This window comes from Colossoma macropomum, unplaced genomic scaffold (genome assembly GCF_904425465.1).
Source record: "Colossoma macropomum unplaced genomic scaffold, Colossoma_macropomum, whole genome shotgun sequence".
NCBI lineage: Eukaryota > Metazoa > Chordata > Actinopteri > Characiformes > Serrasalmidae > Colossoma > Colossoma macropomum.
The window spans coordinates 40,498,207-40,516,883 of record NW_023494789.1 but is presented as its reverse complement, the minus strand read 5'-3'; the positions used below and the strand labels follow the sequence as shown (position 1 = coordinate 40,516,883).

Below are 18,677 nucleotides of genomic sequence, written 5' to 3'. Positions count from 1 at the left end.
CAGGTTCCACGCTAGATGCAAAAGATATCACGTTAACTGAATGAAATAATAAGCACTATAAACAACAAGTACTGTCTGACCTTATAACACTGAGACAGATCGAGATCTGAGTAAGGATGTATGATAATCATACCGGTATCAACAGATAATTGTTTTAAAAAATATTATCCACATCGGACCGATGATTGATCGATATTTCAAACCAATATTTGAGGACACACATATTGTATTCTGAAAGAGCAGAACATTCAGGGGTAGCTGAGCTACTGTGCAGAAATATTTGCATTTTAATTCATTTTACTGCATTTTTAAGCTTACTGAAATTAAAGTGACATTTTTCGGTAAGGCTAATCCAGGTAGATGCAGTCCCAAGTGTGTACATGTATTTGTATCAGCATCAACAGGCATATATGCATGAAAAACACTGGCTACCAGAATCAGCCCCGAATTCCCATTCAATGCGTTGCTAGTTCTAAGACATAATGCTAACCATGATCATAAAATGTGAAAAAAACCTCAAAATATTTAGGATCTTGGACCGGTTTTGCAGTCTTATACAAATGTTTGGGCATCCCTGAATAAATTCCATGTTTGTTTTTTTTTCAGATTTTCTAAGTGAAAAGAGAACAATTCTGCACATTTTAATGCAAGGTCACTGTTTATTTGCTGAATTTAACATGGGATAAATAAATAATAATAAATAATTAAATAAATAATAATTCTAAAAAAATTATATGATAAAAAATAAATATATTTATTTATATAATAAATAAATAATCATGTTTTGTATTTCCAATATGTTAAACTTGGCAAATAAATCGAAACTGTGGACTACAATTGCCATACAAATGGCATACTGAAGTGTGTTTCTCTATAGAGAATGTGTTCATTTATTTGCACTTAGAAAATCAACAAAACATATTATTTGACCAGGGCTGTTCAAAATTTTGAACATGACTGTATATATGCTTAAAGCAGTCAAAACCAATGAATTTTCTGCTCTTCGAAATCAAAGAAAACATTCTTAGCAAGCTAAATGCACGTGTGGTTATTGGTGAAAAGTCAAGATTAGCTCTAACGTTCCACAGAATGAGAGGTTTATTACAACATGTCAAGCTGCAAGGCTATATAATCTAATCACATTTCATACATAAGCAGTCTCTATTTCACACAGGAGTTTCAGCCTTGGTGGTCACATACAGGACCTTTTTTTGTGTTTACTCTGTTCTAACACAACTGAATCACATGGTGATCTAATTACAGAGCCTGTAGTGAGCTGAACCGGATGTGTCCGTGAAAGAAAAACATGAAAAATGATGCTAGCTCAGAGGATACCTAAAGCCCCATTCATTCTCTGATGTCAGCACTGAGCTTTAGGACATCTGCACACATTCTAGAGTTTCACTGTCTGCCATGAGCCCCTTTAGCCAATCAGAACGATGGCTAATATGTATAACTGCAGGTGCAATGACCTCTCAATAACAGCAGGAGCTCTGCAAAAGGGGCAGAGACCCTGAGATAATGGACAGCTAGAAATACACAAAAGCAGTTTTTACTGAATCACATGCGAATGTGGTAAATAGACCACAACAAATGATTTAAATGAAATAGAAGTATAAACATTAGGAGGTCTTTAACAATTTTGTTAGTGTAGATATCTAAGCTGCGTTGTTCAGAATTTAATACAGTTTGCTGGTTCTGAGAACCCTAAAAATATTGATGCCAAAAGGTTCCAACTCCAAAGAACAAGGTTTATGCTGCATTCAAATATCCTTTCAGTGGAACCTTCACCATTTCTATTGTTACTGACTCCTAGAGTTGCGTTTCGCTGCAAGTGCTACTGAATACGAATGTCAGTAAATATGCATCTGTGTAGTTGTAGCCATTAATACCGTCTGATCCCCCAGTTATGCGCCAAAGCTGCAGTTCTGTTCATATCAGATGGCACTGAATCCCTGACTCATCACTCCATCTGGAAATAAAAATCTCAAAATCCTCTCACAGACCTTAAATGAAGGGACTCAACAGGAATAAGAGGGAATTCCGCATGGAGAACTGTTTCCGTGGTAAGAACACGAAAAAACAAGAGTTTTGGGTTTAAGGAAGATAAAATTAAAGCATCTAACATTTAAAACGCCCAGCTCCATGTGTATAGACCAGAGGTCACTAATAGGTGGACCGCGGTCCGAGTCCGAACCCAGACGCTGTCCTATGTGGACCTGGACCTATAACCGATAAACTATGGAGAATTATTTAATTTCGACGGGATGGTCCTATTTTAATCGGCGTAACTTTTCTAGCCTTTATGGTAGCTTTAGCAGCCCGGGAGACTCACAGACCAATCACATGCGTTGTAAATATCACGCGTGACGCTACTCAGCCAATCAGATCTGTGCATTACGATGAGCACTGAGACTCGAGTGAGCGATGCACACACAGGGGAGGGACAGAGGAGGAGAAAGTGAGTCAGAGAGAAGTTACTTCACATGGCGAGCTCTAAAAAGAGAAAACTGACCATAAATGTTGTTGAAATATGACTGAACTGTACTTTATTTGATTTGACATTCAGTTGTTGACTGTATAAGATGTTGATATACCTACAAGGCTACTTCAGTTTACAGTATATGGCACTGAATCATAATACAAGTTAGACATTATGATGTTCCGGACTTTGCTTGAGGAAATTTTCTTTAAATTTACTGAATTTTAATTAAAGACTGTTCTGTCTCTTTCTTTTTGTGTAGATCTGAAAGTGGGTCCTGCAGTGGAAAACAAATACAACAATACTGCAAGGTGTTAGAAGGCTAATGTGTGTAGCTAAGCTTTGTACACTGACAGACGGCAAAGCACATGATGTCTGTTAGTGCTGCATATACCACTCAACATCCTTAAGCTTATCGCGATGATATTTAGAAGGGTGTGCTCTAGTTGTGGATGGCAGAAACTACATCCTGTATCTTTAACAAGCACAAAATGTCACTTTGCCCTAAGCTTCTTTAACATCCGACGCAGCACCGAAAAATCAGCCCTGTGGTTCAGGATGCGGCTCCTGGCACTGATGTGCATGTGTGTGTTTCAGTTTAGTGCACAGGAGCAGTAACAGCCTCTCAGCAACTTTATTTAAGCAACCACAGAACTTCAAACTGCAAATACTCATTAGAGATTCCTCAAATAATGACTCTGAGTGCTTACATGCACACGATTTAGAACCACAGCTGCCTGAACGCTGCTGCTGATCAGCTCTGCGTATACTTGCTCTCTCTCTCTCGCTCCCTGAGCACTCTCCAGACAAAGACTCCATTAGGAGAGAGTGATGCACGGTAACTGGTGCCCTTGGCCAGAAATAAAACATCCCAAACCCTGAGAACAACAGTCTCTCCTTTCAAAGGTTTAGCCCACATGCAGGCCTTTATGTGCAACTTGCTTGCCAGAGCTTTTTAATCCTCTCTTTATTACTATATCAGTAAAATTATGGCCTTAAAACAAGTGACTTATTCAATAAGGAGCCTAGTGGTGGGGAAAATAATCAATTCTTACATGTATCACATATTTTTTCTGAATCTATTCACAAAACATCATATTCAGATGAACCTCTGTGTTTCGCCTACTGTAAAGTAAACTCATACACAGCTTGGAGGAGGAACAAAGTGCAGGATACAGGAGGAACAAAAAGGCTACGTGGCCCAAAGCATGCGGACACCTATCACAGCTATATGAGCTGCTCTGCCACTGAAACCCATTTCATGTAGCCCCACTCTGTGAGGTTGCCCTGTCTACCACTTTGTGGCTGAGCTGTTGCTGCTTCTAGATTCCATTTCATAAAAGCAGCACTTACAGTTGACCAGGGCGGCTCTAGCAGGTCAGGAATTTCTTACACTGACAGTTGAAGTCGCTGAGCTCTTCAGTACGACCCATTCTACCGTCAATGTTTGTCTATGGAGATTGCACAGCTGGATTTTATACACTTAATAGCAATGAGTATGGCTAAAACACCTGAATAAATAGGAGTCCGCATACTTTTGACCACATAGTGCATGTTTTGTAAATTGATATGAATTAAAATATGGCAAAAATCCCCAAACCATGGTAAACATACTCTACAAAAGAATGTTCTTGCCTAATAACCAGCTCCGGAGATTCTAACCAGATAACAGGTAAACTAATCCAATATTCTGAGTTATGTTTTATAAGAAATATTTACTACGTGCTTAACAGTAAAACTGCCACATACAAGGTAAAAACATGCTGTTTTCCATGATTGAAACAGTTCATCTGAGGTAAATTAAGAGCTTTTTTCGTACAGCTTAAGCGCCACAATGTTTCTGATGAGCTGTAGAATTATAAAAATATAATACGTCATTGTGTCGAACCATCGGCGTCTATATTCCAGAGCTGCTATAACAACAGAAAGTCACTCTTTTTATTACACGTAAAACACGTAAAAGACTTTGGAACACATTTATTTACTCGAGAATGTGTGTGGTAGTCTGTAGCTTCTCCAGCAGGGGGAGCTATTAGCACACAAGTTAGCTTTGTGTGCGTCCTTTAAAGAGAAGAAACAACTATGAATGCGTGTGTTTGTAGTCACAACTTTCAAAATAACAAGCACACACTTAAAAAGATCGTTCTTCAAGGGTTCTTTGGTAAAGAAAATGGACCTACATAGAACCATGAACACTCAAAGAACTGTTTGCATGATTAAAGGGTTCTTTGTATCATGAAAGGGTTCTTCAAACTGATGGAGAATGTGCTGTAGATGGTTTTATATAGAACCACCAAAAAGGGCTCTTCTACTGCTACAAGCTCATATCATAACAATAGCAGAACCCTTTTTGGTGTTATAGAAATTTTTTCAAAACATTCTATATAGAACCATCTACAGCACATTATCCATCAATCTGAAGAACACTTTAATGATGCAAAGAACCCCTGAATCATGCAGAGGGTTCTTTGAGTACTCATGGTTCTATACAGAGCCATTTTCTTTACTAAAGAACACTTGAAGAGTGTAGTTTTCAAAAAGTGTTGTTAGTCAGTGTTATTTAATACGCAATTATCGTTAAAGAGTTTCACTAAAAAAAAGCATTGCGTGTTTATGGCCTATATTATGATACAAAAAATCTAATATTACACTTTATGATATAAAAATCATAATACAAGCTATAAAAATGAAAACTAGACGCATCAAGAATTGTTTTATAATCGCATCTTGACACCGTAAATCAAAAGTTTTAATTGTGAGGTGCCTAAAGGTTACGATCCAATGCAGGTGCATTGTTTAAGCAACAAAGTTGGCAAACAACCAGCACCAATCAAAAACGCACAGCAGCATGTTTATAAGTTCTACAAAAACATGGAGCGTCACCACTTTTCTTTATTTTAACTTAGATATTGTCAGAATACCACAAAGTGACCCCAGTACTGAGAATCAAATCAAGCCGTGGGCCGAAAGTATTGTTATTCCCCTACTACGCTATACAGTTCGCACCTGTGATACAGAGCTGTGGAAGCTCGGCACAAAAGAAATTCAACAGACTTTGTTTTAAACAACAGCACTCCAACTCTTTTTGTTCTGGGTCACAACCTTGACACATCAATTGTTTTGAGAAGCAACACTTGCTGCCAGTGTTGTGGGCACATTTCTGGAGACAGCTAAAAACAAACCTTAAACCTCTTCTTCTCAGGGACGCTCTGAATACATAATAATAAAAACCCTGCTCCCCCCAGGACCTCCAATGAGGACAAAAAGTGGTCCATTCTTATTCGGTTCATTTTCTTCCTCTTTTGTCTCGAGAGGCCGCATTAGCAGTAGCTGGTGGGCTGGCTGAAAACAGCACCTCATGGACATGAGGAGGTAGTAAGGGCATGACTCAGTTCCCTCACACTGAGAAGTCATGTTGTTCTCTGAACAACCCACAATCGAGAACAGTGGGGCGAGAAGATGCTATAATAAACATGTGACGCATCCGTTCGAGCCCAGTTGACCCACTTCAAGTTAACAGTCTATACGGTTGCGATCAATTTGCCCGGAAATAAGCACCAATAAATACAGTCTTGCAACAGGCCTTTAATGTCTATAGGAGCCACTATAAGTGGTACCCACCATAAAGAGGTCCCTCTGTGTGCTAGCCTCCTTGTTCTTGTAAAGTGACTCTTGTAAAGGTCACAGTGGATTAAATGTGGGGTTGAAAATTTATTTCCTCTCATGCATGGATGTGGAAAATAAGGGTGCTAAGGGGGCTGAAGCAGCCCTAGATTTCAGTCCTGCTACTGCTAAAAATATTTTTAAAATATTAATAATAATAAAATAATGGTAAAAATAATAATAAGAATAAAACATTGAACAAGAAGCACTTTTTTCAGGGCTCCTAGTGGCCATACCAGCAGCAAAATGGCAAGTTACTCATTTAATACTTTTATTAATGTAATCAAATCTAATTTAATATAGAATATACTTACTATTGTAAGGCTGGGTTGACGAATCAAGACACTCACGGATAAAAGATAAACCATGGGGTTTATTAAAAAGAGGATAAGCCGAAATAACAGGGTTACCACCAGACCAGGTCAGAAATCAGATTAACAAAACACAATACATGGGCGAAGGCGATAACAGAATCAGATAAACAAACGAGGGTCATAACCGAAGAGCAAATACACAGGCAGACTTAGCCAAAGGGACAAATCCGAGAATCAGCAACGAGAAACAGAACAAGTCATAAACAGGGTAGCAAATAAGAGACCAGCTCAGTATGCACTGATGGCACAGAGGCAATACTTTACAAAGAAATACCGCAAACAGACAGGAACACAGGTGTTGATAATCAATACTCAAGTGATTGAGATCTGCTGGTTGATGTGTGATTGGTTAGTGGAGCCACATGACAAACCGAGGGAGTCTGCAACGGACTGATAGTCCGACTGAGAACTGGGAAGTGTGACAAAAATATTTGTAAAATTAAAATATTTGTAAAACTTTGAATTTAATTAAAATTATTCAAATTCAAGGCTGAAATTCTAAATTTACGACTGAAAGCAGGCTGAAATTGCATTTTATGGCTACTGTGAAAGTGGTTAACATAATTTGGGCCTAGTAAAGACCTACACAGTCAGACAAAAGGTACTGTACAGGTACATTTTTGTTCATAAAGGTACAAACAACGTAAACGTAAAAGGTGTGGGCGACACAATCGGTTACCGTGCCATGTATCAGCAATCTGATTGGTCGTCGCTTGGCATAAATTTCGTCTAGAAGGAAAAAGAGCAGAAGATATGCATCGGTGGGTAAATGCGTATCTCAGTCCAAATTTGGTGAAAGACGCGCCTTCCTAGGATGCGAATGCATTATCTACTATTGTCACATCGGGCCAGACCTTCTTTTTGAGGCTGTGCATGTGACGTTAATACGTAAATACATAAGAAGTGCTCAGAATATCTCCCGCCAAGTCTGACCCGACGCCTCTGACTATTCAACTGTTATTTCGAACTTTGCAGGGAGACTTTCGGCAGTGCACGCTCACCATATTATAGTGTTTTTTTTCCTCCTGACTCAGAAATGCTATTTCAATTTCAATTTGAACAACTAAATCTTACATAGCACAACTTTAAAACAGCTTTCCTCGTCCCTGTTCTCGAGCTGCGATGACGTCCGTGATGTTTTGAATTACTCTGGAACATCCACAGCTTTGCACATGCATACAGCCTTCTGAGATGCCCATCTTCACTCCTGACCTATTCAAAGCTTTGCGATTTCGAAATGGACGCATTAAGAAACCTCCAAAGCGTTTGTGTGAGGAAACTTCCATTCTAGTCTCCTGAGGAGACTCACTGTTGCAGTGCGTTACTCAACAAAGACCCTGCCCTGAAAAGACGAGCAACAGCATGAAACAAAAGAAATGATCTAATTCAACAGCAGAATATGTGTAGAGGGAATTTTAATGAGGCTCTTACTGATGAGACTCACCATGGCAAAATGCATTAGTCACCTTGCTTATGAGAAAGAATTTAAAACAGTATTACAGCGATTCATCTGAAAGAAAATTAAAGTTAAAAATGTTAACCTTAGAAATACTTAATGAAGTAATTCCAAAGGTGGCAAACACTGCTAACCACATTACTGTACTGGGTGATTTATTCCGTTAAACATTAAAGGGCTAATATCATGGAGAACTGACTTTACTTGCTATTTATGAATAAAAGAGTGGCATGTAAACTTGTAAATGTTGTACGTGTCTCAAAACATTACATCACTTTCCAGTCTATACGGTCCATACACTGAAATTAAGTTGCAACATTTTGAATTCAGTCTTTTTGTAAGGGCATAGAAACATTATACAACAGTTCCGGCCACGTGAGCTGATTGGTTGAGAAGCGTTCTAACTGTGCTGTTATTTCGTCATAACATCACAGGTTTTTCCTCAAACACCCACAATCACTCCGCTGAGACGCTGCTGCTAAGCAACAACTTTGACAGCTGTAGGAGACGCTCAAGCCAGTTGAACGTTTTTACTTCTTACTTTGCCAGAAACAGAAAATGGATACTATTAAGATCACATTTGACCGACAGCTGATTTGGTCATGAAACTACACTAAATTCCCAAACTGTCATCACCACTGAGCAGCTTTTCAGTCGCCAGCTGTGACAGAAGAACAGCTAAACAACCTGGAATCAGCAAGAAATGAACTGAATACCATTCCGTCAAACTAAATGGGCTGTAAGATGCTTTACAGACTGGCTGGAACAAAACAACGTCAATATTGATCCGGCAAAAACTGACAAAACTGAGCTGAACTTGATATTGCAGCAGTTTTATGGCTCAGTTCGTACTTCAGAAGGAGAGGCTTACAGCAGACTGTGCAGCGAGTGAGCGGAGTTTGTTACTCTGACGTAGCAACAAGCTGCTTGTTAAGGAACTATAATTTGGCGGAAGGAACTGCGAACATTAAAACATATTAGGCTCCCGAGTGGCGCAACCGTCTAAGCGTTGGCCCTGTCATCAGGAGATCGCGAGTTCGATCCCTGGTGATGCTACAGCCATCCGTAGCCGGGAGTCCAAGAGAGCACAATTGGCCTCGCTCTCTCTGGGTGGGTAGGATGGCCCCTCCTTCTCCCCCCCATCACTCAGCGCGATGCTAGTCAGCGCAGGCGTCTGTTAGCTGACGTAACAGATCTGGCGGTTGGCGCTTTCCTCCGAGCGCGTTCGGCTGTCCAGTGACGTTGCGTGAGCGGCAGTTCGAAAAGAAGCGGTGGCTGGCTTCACAGGTCTGGGAGGAAGCCTGTGTTAGCCTTCGCCCTCCTAGCGTTGATAGCATCGTGTGATTGGGGGAGTCCTAACTAGCGGGTGGAATTGGAGACGACTAAATTGGGGAGAAAAATCTGGTAAAAATTTAAAAAAAAACCATATTAAATGCCACGTTCACGGCCCAATAACATTTTCGCAATAACACACTCCCTCTCGTGTTCTACTGCTTAAACATATTCACATATATCTGCCTACTCAGCTTACAGCAGTTTAGCTTAGCCCATTCACACTGAAGAGCCTGGACTGTTTTTTTGAACCGATACATAAGATATATAAAAAGCAGCCAATTACAACATAGGTAATTTGCATATATCAGTCTTAAAGGCACAGTAACAGAAACAACGTTTAATCTAAGGTTGAAAAATGGACACATAAAACTTTTTCCCACTCAAATGTTATCAGTAGCTGTCAGGGAGAAAAAATAAAATACATGAAGAACGCAGGATATGGGGCCTTTAAGTTGCACAACAATTACTACTTTCACCACAGGAAGACAGTGACGTTTGTATGATCTCTGACCGCAAGGTGTGAGCTACAGATGTGAATAATGCAGAGCATACGCTTTCATGGGTGAACTAGTGCAACTATTTACATTCTGCTGATAGCAGGGAGCCTGTATTTAACTCAAACTCAGCTTTATATTGCTCCTGAATTTCTCCAGTCTTCTGTAGCCTTTCTTACTGCTGAAATGCATCTCCCAGGTTTAGCTGTCATATCTGTCCCAGCACAGCTTGCATCAGAGGTATCTCAGCAAAGAGCTAACAGGATATAAAAAATTCAACAGAAATACTCCGGCATACAAAAATCTGAAAAGTTCATGCCATGAAGGTGCAGTTACTGCTGCCATCTAACATAACGATGCCCACTGTTCTAGCGGAAATATTACAACAATCAAATTCAGTCACCGTAATGCAGTATTAACCACTCCCACTAGGAATGACTAACGGATTGACATCCATCCATCCATCCATCATCTAAACCGCTTATCCTTCTGGGTCGCGGTGGGGCGCTGGAGCCTATCCCAGCTGTCATTGGGCGGAAGGCAGGATACACCCTGGACGGGTCGCCAGTCCATCGCAGGGCATAACGGATTAACAGTTAACAAACAATTAAACTCATTACAGACCTTTGCTTTCCTTAAAAAAAACATCAGTTTTATTACATTTTCAATACATAGTAAACAACTCCTACTTAAATACGCTGGTTTATCGCTCAGGTTGAGCAGTGTTTGTTAACTGTACACAGGAGGGCGCAATATGCAACTGTTTTCGCTAGAGAGGCCTTCTTTAAATAAGACAGAGATAGGCAATATGGTAATATTTTATCATTATTGTGATTAATTCTGTTCTCGTTATAAACAATATGCTCTTCTGAGCACCTCAGGGATATTGTCAGTACTTAGAAAAGACTGACCAGTTGCATGTTTCGTTAAACAGAGAACATCAATTAGTCAGGTTTGATTGGATTTAGTGCAGTACAGTATGTATAAAGTTAAATAAAATTCTACGCAATGGTTTAATGTCACTATGGGTGCGTTCTGTCTGTGTCAGTATTGTGATATGTATCATGTATCATGCCAATGTCTTCAAGTATTGTGATATGATATTTGTGGCAAAAAACAATGACCACTTTTCAACAAGACAATAGCACAACTATAATGACATGCCACTGAAAGCAAACATCTGCACACAAATAAGATATAATATCGCGTATATACTGTATTGTCCATGCTCTCCAAAAGAAAATGTGACACACAGCATCACAAATGACAATGCAAAATTATATAGAAGGACATGGTGGACAGTGACTGCTTTTGAGCGCTACTGAGGGTCAAATTTCGTCACATTTTAATTTTAGATCATATAATCATGAACTTACAGCTGTCAGCCCTTCTGTTTCATAAAAATGGGCTCTTATGTATGATATGTTTTCAGGCTATTGACTTCATTACCACACTGATGCCTGGCTTCACTTCTCCGTACTCTGTCCCACGGTCCATGCAAGGAACAGTTTTTAATATCTTGTTGCATTTACACAGAAGTCAGTTAAAACTACACTATGGAAGTGTTGGGAATTTGGAGACCTCTCTGGTGGAAAAGCCAGAAATGCTATTCTCATCATCAATATCTTCATCAGTGTAGTGTTGATTTTGTATTTGTGACCTAAACGGTGATTCCTTTTGAGCCTATTGCATGTGATCTAAGTTAATACATACATACATGGTCTGAAAAACTCCTGCCAAATCCAACCCTAAGCCACTGACTTATAAATTACTATTTCAGGCATTACAAAGCAACTTGCAGCAGCACATTCACACCATATTTTAGTGCTTTTTCTCCTGACTCAATAACTTCTTTAATTTCTAATAAAAATACATCTTACACAGTGCAGAATTCATAAAATGTGCTCATTAACGTGTGCACAATTCAACTATTTTACAGTGGAAGCATAAAGTCCAGAACCAGCCGGTTCCGAGACAGTTTCTTCCCCCGGGCCATCAGGCTGCTGAACAGCCAGTAGTGCTGGTGCATCAGTCTATAGGCCTGTCACTGCATCTCTGAGTCATCATCATCATGATCTCCATGGACAATCCACACCTCATCCACATCTCAACAGACTCGCTCTGATCTTACTGCACCTTCAATCCATCTTGTATAATCTGGAAGATTTCTGTATCAATATTCTATCCTTTGTGTACCTGCATTTCATTTATTTATCTACTTCAGACTTTTTTCTTATATATATATTTTTGTATTTAAATTTCTTCAAGAGGGCTACACACCTAAGATTTTCACTCACCTTTGCACCTGTGTAAATGTGATGTGACAATAAACGTGATTTGATTTGATGGCTTCAACTTTCATTTTCTGATCCGGAAGGTTTCTAATTGATATTTTGGTCGTATCCTTGATTTTAGGCTTGTCGGTTGACAATTAGTCACCATAATTAATGACGGTTGGTTATCGGTCAAAAATATTTACCAAAAATTGCATCCTTAACTCTGCACTTGCCAACTTCATTGGTCAAAAGAAAGTGGAGGTTGCTGCAAGCCTAGAATCAGGTTGAAGAGCGTTACTATTATTGTCAATTTCTGCAAGCAGAGGCATATCATTTCTGCCTCTCAGCTGCATTTCAGTCAGAAATGTACGAGGCTGCTCCTCAGCAAGATGCCCTCGTTTTTCCATTCATAGTTTTCTGAAGCTGACACACTTATGATATGGTCCTGACCCTACCCTAGCAATTACACGCCACCGAAGGCAAAGAAACCACCCAAAGTTAAAAAGAGCGCTGTGCAGTGTAATTTTACATAGTGCTGCACACCCATGATCCATACAAATTATAGGCAGAGCAAAGAGTCAGCCTTGTTTTTGGTGATATCTAAGGGTCAGGTGTTTCTCATAGGGATCCTGTCGGCCTTCGTGGAGCCATACAGCAGGTCTGGTATCTGTAAATCACTCCTACCTGAGGTTCAATAAATAACCAAGGGTTTTCACCCTTTAACTCAAGGGTATGCACTAATTTACGCCGCCTCTTCACCAGCACAAAGGCAGCACACTAACGAAATGAGTAAGGATTTAGTGGAGCGGCAGGAGCACTTAGCTTTAATGAAGTGTGGGAACAAGAAACTTGAACTCGTGTTTGGCTAAACGCTCGTTTAGGCTAATACTCAGCATGGGCGTAGCAGAGAATTGTGGTTTTCTGCAGCCAGTTATTTCTGACCTGGCTTCCTCACAGCTACCACTGTCTGTCTGTCTGTCTGCCGGCCTACTCGCCATACTGAAGTACCTCAAGGTAATGACATAATGACAAGGTATGAAAAATACCACAGAAAAAGCGAACAGAAAGAAAGCGCCTTGTTGCCTCGCCATCCTGAAGTCAACAATAATGAGGGATCCTGCAGTCTAAAACAGTGCTGAGGAGACAGTACAGTAAGTCCAGTCACATTCTCCACTGGACTGTTGAGGAATTTGAGGGCCAGTGAAGGTTCCAGCCGCACCAGCCCTGCAGAGAACGGCACAGATGAGGTTCTGCTGCGCAAACATCAATACTGTGGTTTTCCTGTCACATGCATCCTGCATATGCATGTCTTTGAAAAGAAAAAAAGGGGGAAGGGAGGGGCGGGTGGCTGCTCTTTCATGCTGTACTTCTAAATGGCCTTGTTAATGAGAGCGACTTTTATCGGTCAGTGTTTGGGGGGTTAATTAGGTGCGTAGGAGACCACACCACTCTTGGCACACGCAAACGCACATTACATACCGATTCCCTCTGGCTGTGCTCGCTTTCATCTTCCAGCTAGCCTCTAGCTTGTTTCTGCAGCAGGCTAAGCTTATGAGCTTGTGATTATCTCATCCATTAAATGGAAAATCAAACTGTATATGTACTTTGAAAGAAAACAGTTATGTTAGTATGTCAAACACTGTTAACGTTCCAAATTACAGTCCATATCCGGAAACTAGGCCCGTTTTGATATTCCCTGCTGTCGGAACAACCTTTTATCCCCAAAATGAGAACTTTACAGGAGAAGGAAAAAACACGCTGTACTTCTAATGTAAGTCAATGGAACCAGACTTTTTTTCCAAGTAAATTTTGGCCGTTTCTTTTGGTCCATTAGTCATGAAATTTACAGACAACATAAAGGACAAAAGGCATTTTCAAATTGTGTCAAAAACAAAAATGGACAAAAATGGACAGCTTTTTTTGTGATTTCACATTTACATATATTTGCCTACTCAGCCTAAAGCCCCGCCCACTCACACTGAAGTTACAAGCAGTGTTTAAGCCCGAGCTGCTTTTTGAATGATGCACAAGATGTGGTAGCCAATCAGAGAAAAGGAAATAATTTGCATATATTTGCATATATCAGTCTCTAAAATAAATAAGTAGGTGAAAAAATGAATTAGGACTGATAAATAAATGCAAACAGTTCTAAGTTCTAAGATGAACTCGGAGGGGTAAAAAATAGCCTACACACTTAAAAAAGACGGTTCTTCGAGGTTTCTTAGTAAAGGCAATGACCTATTTAGAACCATGAGTTATACATTGAACAGTTTACATGCTTAAATGGTTCTTTTCACGGTAAATTTGTTCTTCGGACAGATGGAGAATATGTTCTACACTCAGAGAACCGTCTGCTTAAATAGCTCTTTACGTGGTGATATGGTTCTTTAGATTGGTGGAAAATATGCTGCATATGCTTCCATACAGAACCGTTTTGGAAATGTTCCTTTTAGTACCAAAAATGGTTCTGCTATTCTTACAAGCTCGACACTGTAAACAATAGCAGAACCCTTTCTGGTGCTATGAACAACCATTTTCAAAAGGTTCTACACAGAACCATATATTCCACATTCTCCATCAAGCTGAAGAACAGTTTCACCATGCAAAGAACCACTTAAGCATGCAAACGGCTCAATGGTTCTACACTCTTTAAAAAAGATGGTGCTTCAATGGTTCTTTAGCAAAGAAAATGGTTCTATATAGTACCATGAGCACTCAAAGAACCCTTGCATGATTAAAGTGTTCTTCAGAATGATGGAAAATGTGCTGTAGATGCTTCTACACAGAACCTGGTTGAAAGTTAGTTCTACCCAGCACCCAAAAGGGTTCTTCTACTGTCACGATGTCGAGCTCGTAACAATAGAAGAACCCTTTTGGGTGCTAAAGAGAACGAAAAGGTTCTATACTGAACCATCCATAGCACATTCATGCAAAGAAGAACCCTTTCATGATGCAAAGGGTTCTTGGAGTGTTCATGGTTCTATATAGAACCATTTTCTTTCCTAAAGAACCACTGACGCACCATCTTTTTTAAGAGTGTGAAACAGAACCACTGCCTTTACTAAAGAACCCTTTTGAAGAGAGGAGAACCCTAAACCTGGTACGATATGGGCTCTTTAATTTCCTTTATTTTCCACAATGTTGGTCCAGCGGTTCAGAACAGCTGGTTTGTCGATGGTCAGTGTTGTGGAGGTCATGAAGGTGGTCAGCAGTGCAGTAGTGGAGCTGGCCGTTGGCCGTTAGCCGTTAGCCGGTCAGGCGCGAGCCTGCACCTCCTCCACGCGGCTGCTGTCACTCACTTACCGAGCAGGAGCAGCTTCACCTCCCTCGCCGCCTTCTCGCCGTCTTCACGGAGGTTTTTGTCGATCATTTTCGACCTTTCGGCGGCCGCCTTGTCCTCGGCGCTCACCGTACAGCCCATGGTTCGCGAGGAAGAGGAGCTCCCGAGTAATAAAACAAGATACAGGGAAAAAAAACAGCAAAAAACGGGCAAAAAAAACGGACACGCGCGCGCGCGGTGTCTCGAGCACTCAGCTCTGAGGAGGCGGGAAAGCGAGCCGCTCGAGCGCTGATTTATGTACACAGCAAACCGGTGGCGGAGACCAAAGAGCGGCAAGGATGTGATAATGACGGGAAAATGTGCGATTTTTAAAAAAGTTTCGGCTCCATCAGCCGACTGGCGTTAGAAATCCCGCAGCAGGGCAGCAGCAGAGCGAGTTCTCCGGCCAGCAGTGAGCCTGAAAGTTGCCGCAAGCCAGATCGATAGACAGGCTTTATCAACAAAAGCCCCGTCACGAATCCACTGACAGCCACATCCAGATGTCGGAGGGCGGGTATAACGTCTCTCTCTCGCACACAGACGCGCACGCTGGGGCTCAAACGGGCACCGACCTGACGCTGAACACCCGCCAGATCAGTTCAGTCTAAACGGAGGAACCGCTGGAGCGGACTGGTGCCACCCGAGCCGAGCGCCGTGTCCTCTTTCGCTTTCCCTCTTTCCTCTTTTCCGCTAAACCCGCGGCATCGTAATCCATACGTACTCCAAATCAACTAAACCGACCGACCCTCCGAGCCCCAGCTCCGCACTGCCACTGCCACTGCCACGCCCGCAGCGCCTCACAACTTCTGCGGAATAAACAGAGCGAGACTCTCCGGAGCGCCCTGGACCCTCCCACCCGCTCACCAACACCGCCGCCGGCGCCACCTGCTGGTCGACTGAGGGAACCGCAGCGAGGGATGGGCGGTTCGATTGTGGCAAAAATCATAATCACGATTATTTTGGTTAATGTTGAGATCACGATTATTAAACACGATACCCACTGACTTTGGAAATGTCATGTATTTATTGGAAAAAATTAACAGATTTAATTTCAGGGGTCATGTTATAGAAACATTTTAAAATCTTATCTGTTAGGTCACCATGACAACTTCAGTTAGGACTGAATTTAGGACAGAAGCTATTACTTCTGTTTTAACCATCTATTGTTTTAAGGCAGCTGTTACAGGCAGCATAGTTCACTACTAGCATAATGTTGCATTTACCTACACACTTAAAAAAGATGGTTCTTCAAGGGTTCTTAAGTAAAGAAAATGGCTCTATATAGAACCATGAAAACTCAAGGAACCCTTTGCATGATTAAAGGGTTCTTTGCATCTTTAAAGGGCTCTTCAGATTAATAGAGAATGTGCTGTAGATGGTTCTATATAGCACCCAAAAAGGGTTCTGCTATGTGATGTCAAGCCTGTAACAATAGAAGAACCCTTTGTGGTATAGAACCATGTAAAACACATTCTCCATCAATCTGAAAAACGTTTTAACAATGCAATGAACCCTGTAATCATGCAAAGGGTTCTTTGAGTGTTCATGGTTCTTTATAGAACCATTTTCTTTACTGAAGAACCCTTGAAGAACCATCTTTTTTGAGTGTAGTGTGTATATTGCAGACTGTAGCTTTTATTTGTGAGATGTTTTTCTTTTCTAACTCTGTGTTTTAATAATCGCAGACACTGCAGACACGATCTCCACCGTCCCCTCTTATTACTTGGGTGTGTTAATGTTGATGAAAACTCATTAGATAAAATATTGCAGTTATAGTGGTGAATAATGAGGAGGAATAACGTTAGGGTGGAAAACTAAGACTAGGGAGCGGCTACGCTCTGATAAACAGCAGGAGGCGCTCTCACAGTATTCACTTCTCCAGTTTATTGCACTTTAGTTTTGATCATTTTTACATTGAAAGTGTTTACATTGTACAGCGTTAGCTGTAACTTACATATTTAACATTATTTTGATTACATGTTTACGTTTCAGCTGTGCTCATCGGATCGTCGGTTGCTAGGTAACAGACACGACAGCTGATTATAGACTTTGAGTAGGTTAAGATGTCCTACCTGGAGATAAGGTGCGGTAAGATAAGATAAAATTCCTAAATTAAGATTTGCTTCTGTAGTATGAATTTTGAAAAATCTTATCTTGACCTGTCTTGACCTGTCAGATCTTAACAGATCTACAGATAGGACGTTTCTGCAATACGGCCCCATGTGAAAAAACAAACTGGTCGCATAACCTTGCAGTGCAGACAAATCTAGGGCAGTATTGTGTTGTTCCTCGTCGGACTCCTCGAAAAGTGTCTACAAACAGCTGAATTGGTTTTACCTTTCTTGTTGACCAAAGGCTCTCCTTTCATCATCTTGGCTCGAGTTGAGCTAAACGTGCCGCAACCTGGCTGAAAGTGAGTTTGGGCTTTTAGGGAGGGACGAAAGCGCCTCGCTGTAAAGGAAAAGGGGTTCGCTGGATTTGTAACACAAGACAAAACGAGAAAATCATTGCAGAACAGAATACAGCACAATAATCGCTTTATCTTGATTATCTTGTTTTCATAATCCTTGGAAGCCAAAATCGTGATTGAAAATAAATTTCGATTAATTGCCCAACCCTAGGCAATACCACTCATTTTCTCTTCAATGCGATACCAACTAATGCCAAAACTAATATCCCAAAAAATGTGGTTTTTACACTAAAAATGTGGACATAAACAATACATTTGCATTAGTAATTAATTAATAACCTGCCACATAAACTGTCTGCTTAGGGAAATACAGTCATACACAGAAGTCAGATTATATGTTTTGTTGATTTTGTAACCATCTGTCTGTCTGTCTGTCTGTCTGTCTCTCTCACTATTTAAAATGGTATAATATACGTATATAAGGTTCAGCAGACACAAGTTATTTAGTTTACTGAATGTCTGGCTGATTTTATAACGTTTATAGATTTGCTTGAGAATTATAGGTTTTATGGTACAGAGAGGCATCGCTAAAGAAAATCACTTCAATTCAGCGGACTTTACCCAAATAACCACAGATCGTTGGAAAGTGCACAGGTGAAAATAACTAAACAATCGTCTACATTTCTGAAAACTCTAGTGCACAATTTCTGTTTATTAGCTGAGTTTAACACATTGGACTACAAAATCAAATGTAAAGTATAAAATAAGCCGTAATGTTTACCCAGGCCATATTTTGCGTTGTAATATAAAACATACTGTAATTGTGCATTAGAATGTGCCGGGTTCTCTGTAAATGGTGTGTACTGTT

General features: G+C 40.6%; 1 protein-coding gene across 1 annotated transcript in view; it reads right to left on the bottom strand.

Moving 5' to 3' along the window:
* The window catches only part of gnai2b (guanine nucleotide binding protein (G protein), alpha inhibiting activity polypeptide 2b), a 95,253-nt gene extending 79,035 nt beyond the window's left edge, over positions 1–16,218 (bottom strand). Inside the window, exon 1 of the mRNA XM_036571322.1 lies at positions 15,384–16,218. Within this exon, the coding sequence (XP_036427215.1) occupies positions 15,384–15,501 (118 nt within the window). The 5' untranslated portion in view covers positions 15,502–16,218. The remainder of the gene's footprint in view (positions 1–15,383) is intronic.
* Positions 16,219–18,677: the final 2,459 nt, after the last annotated feature.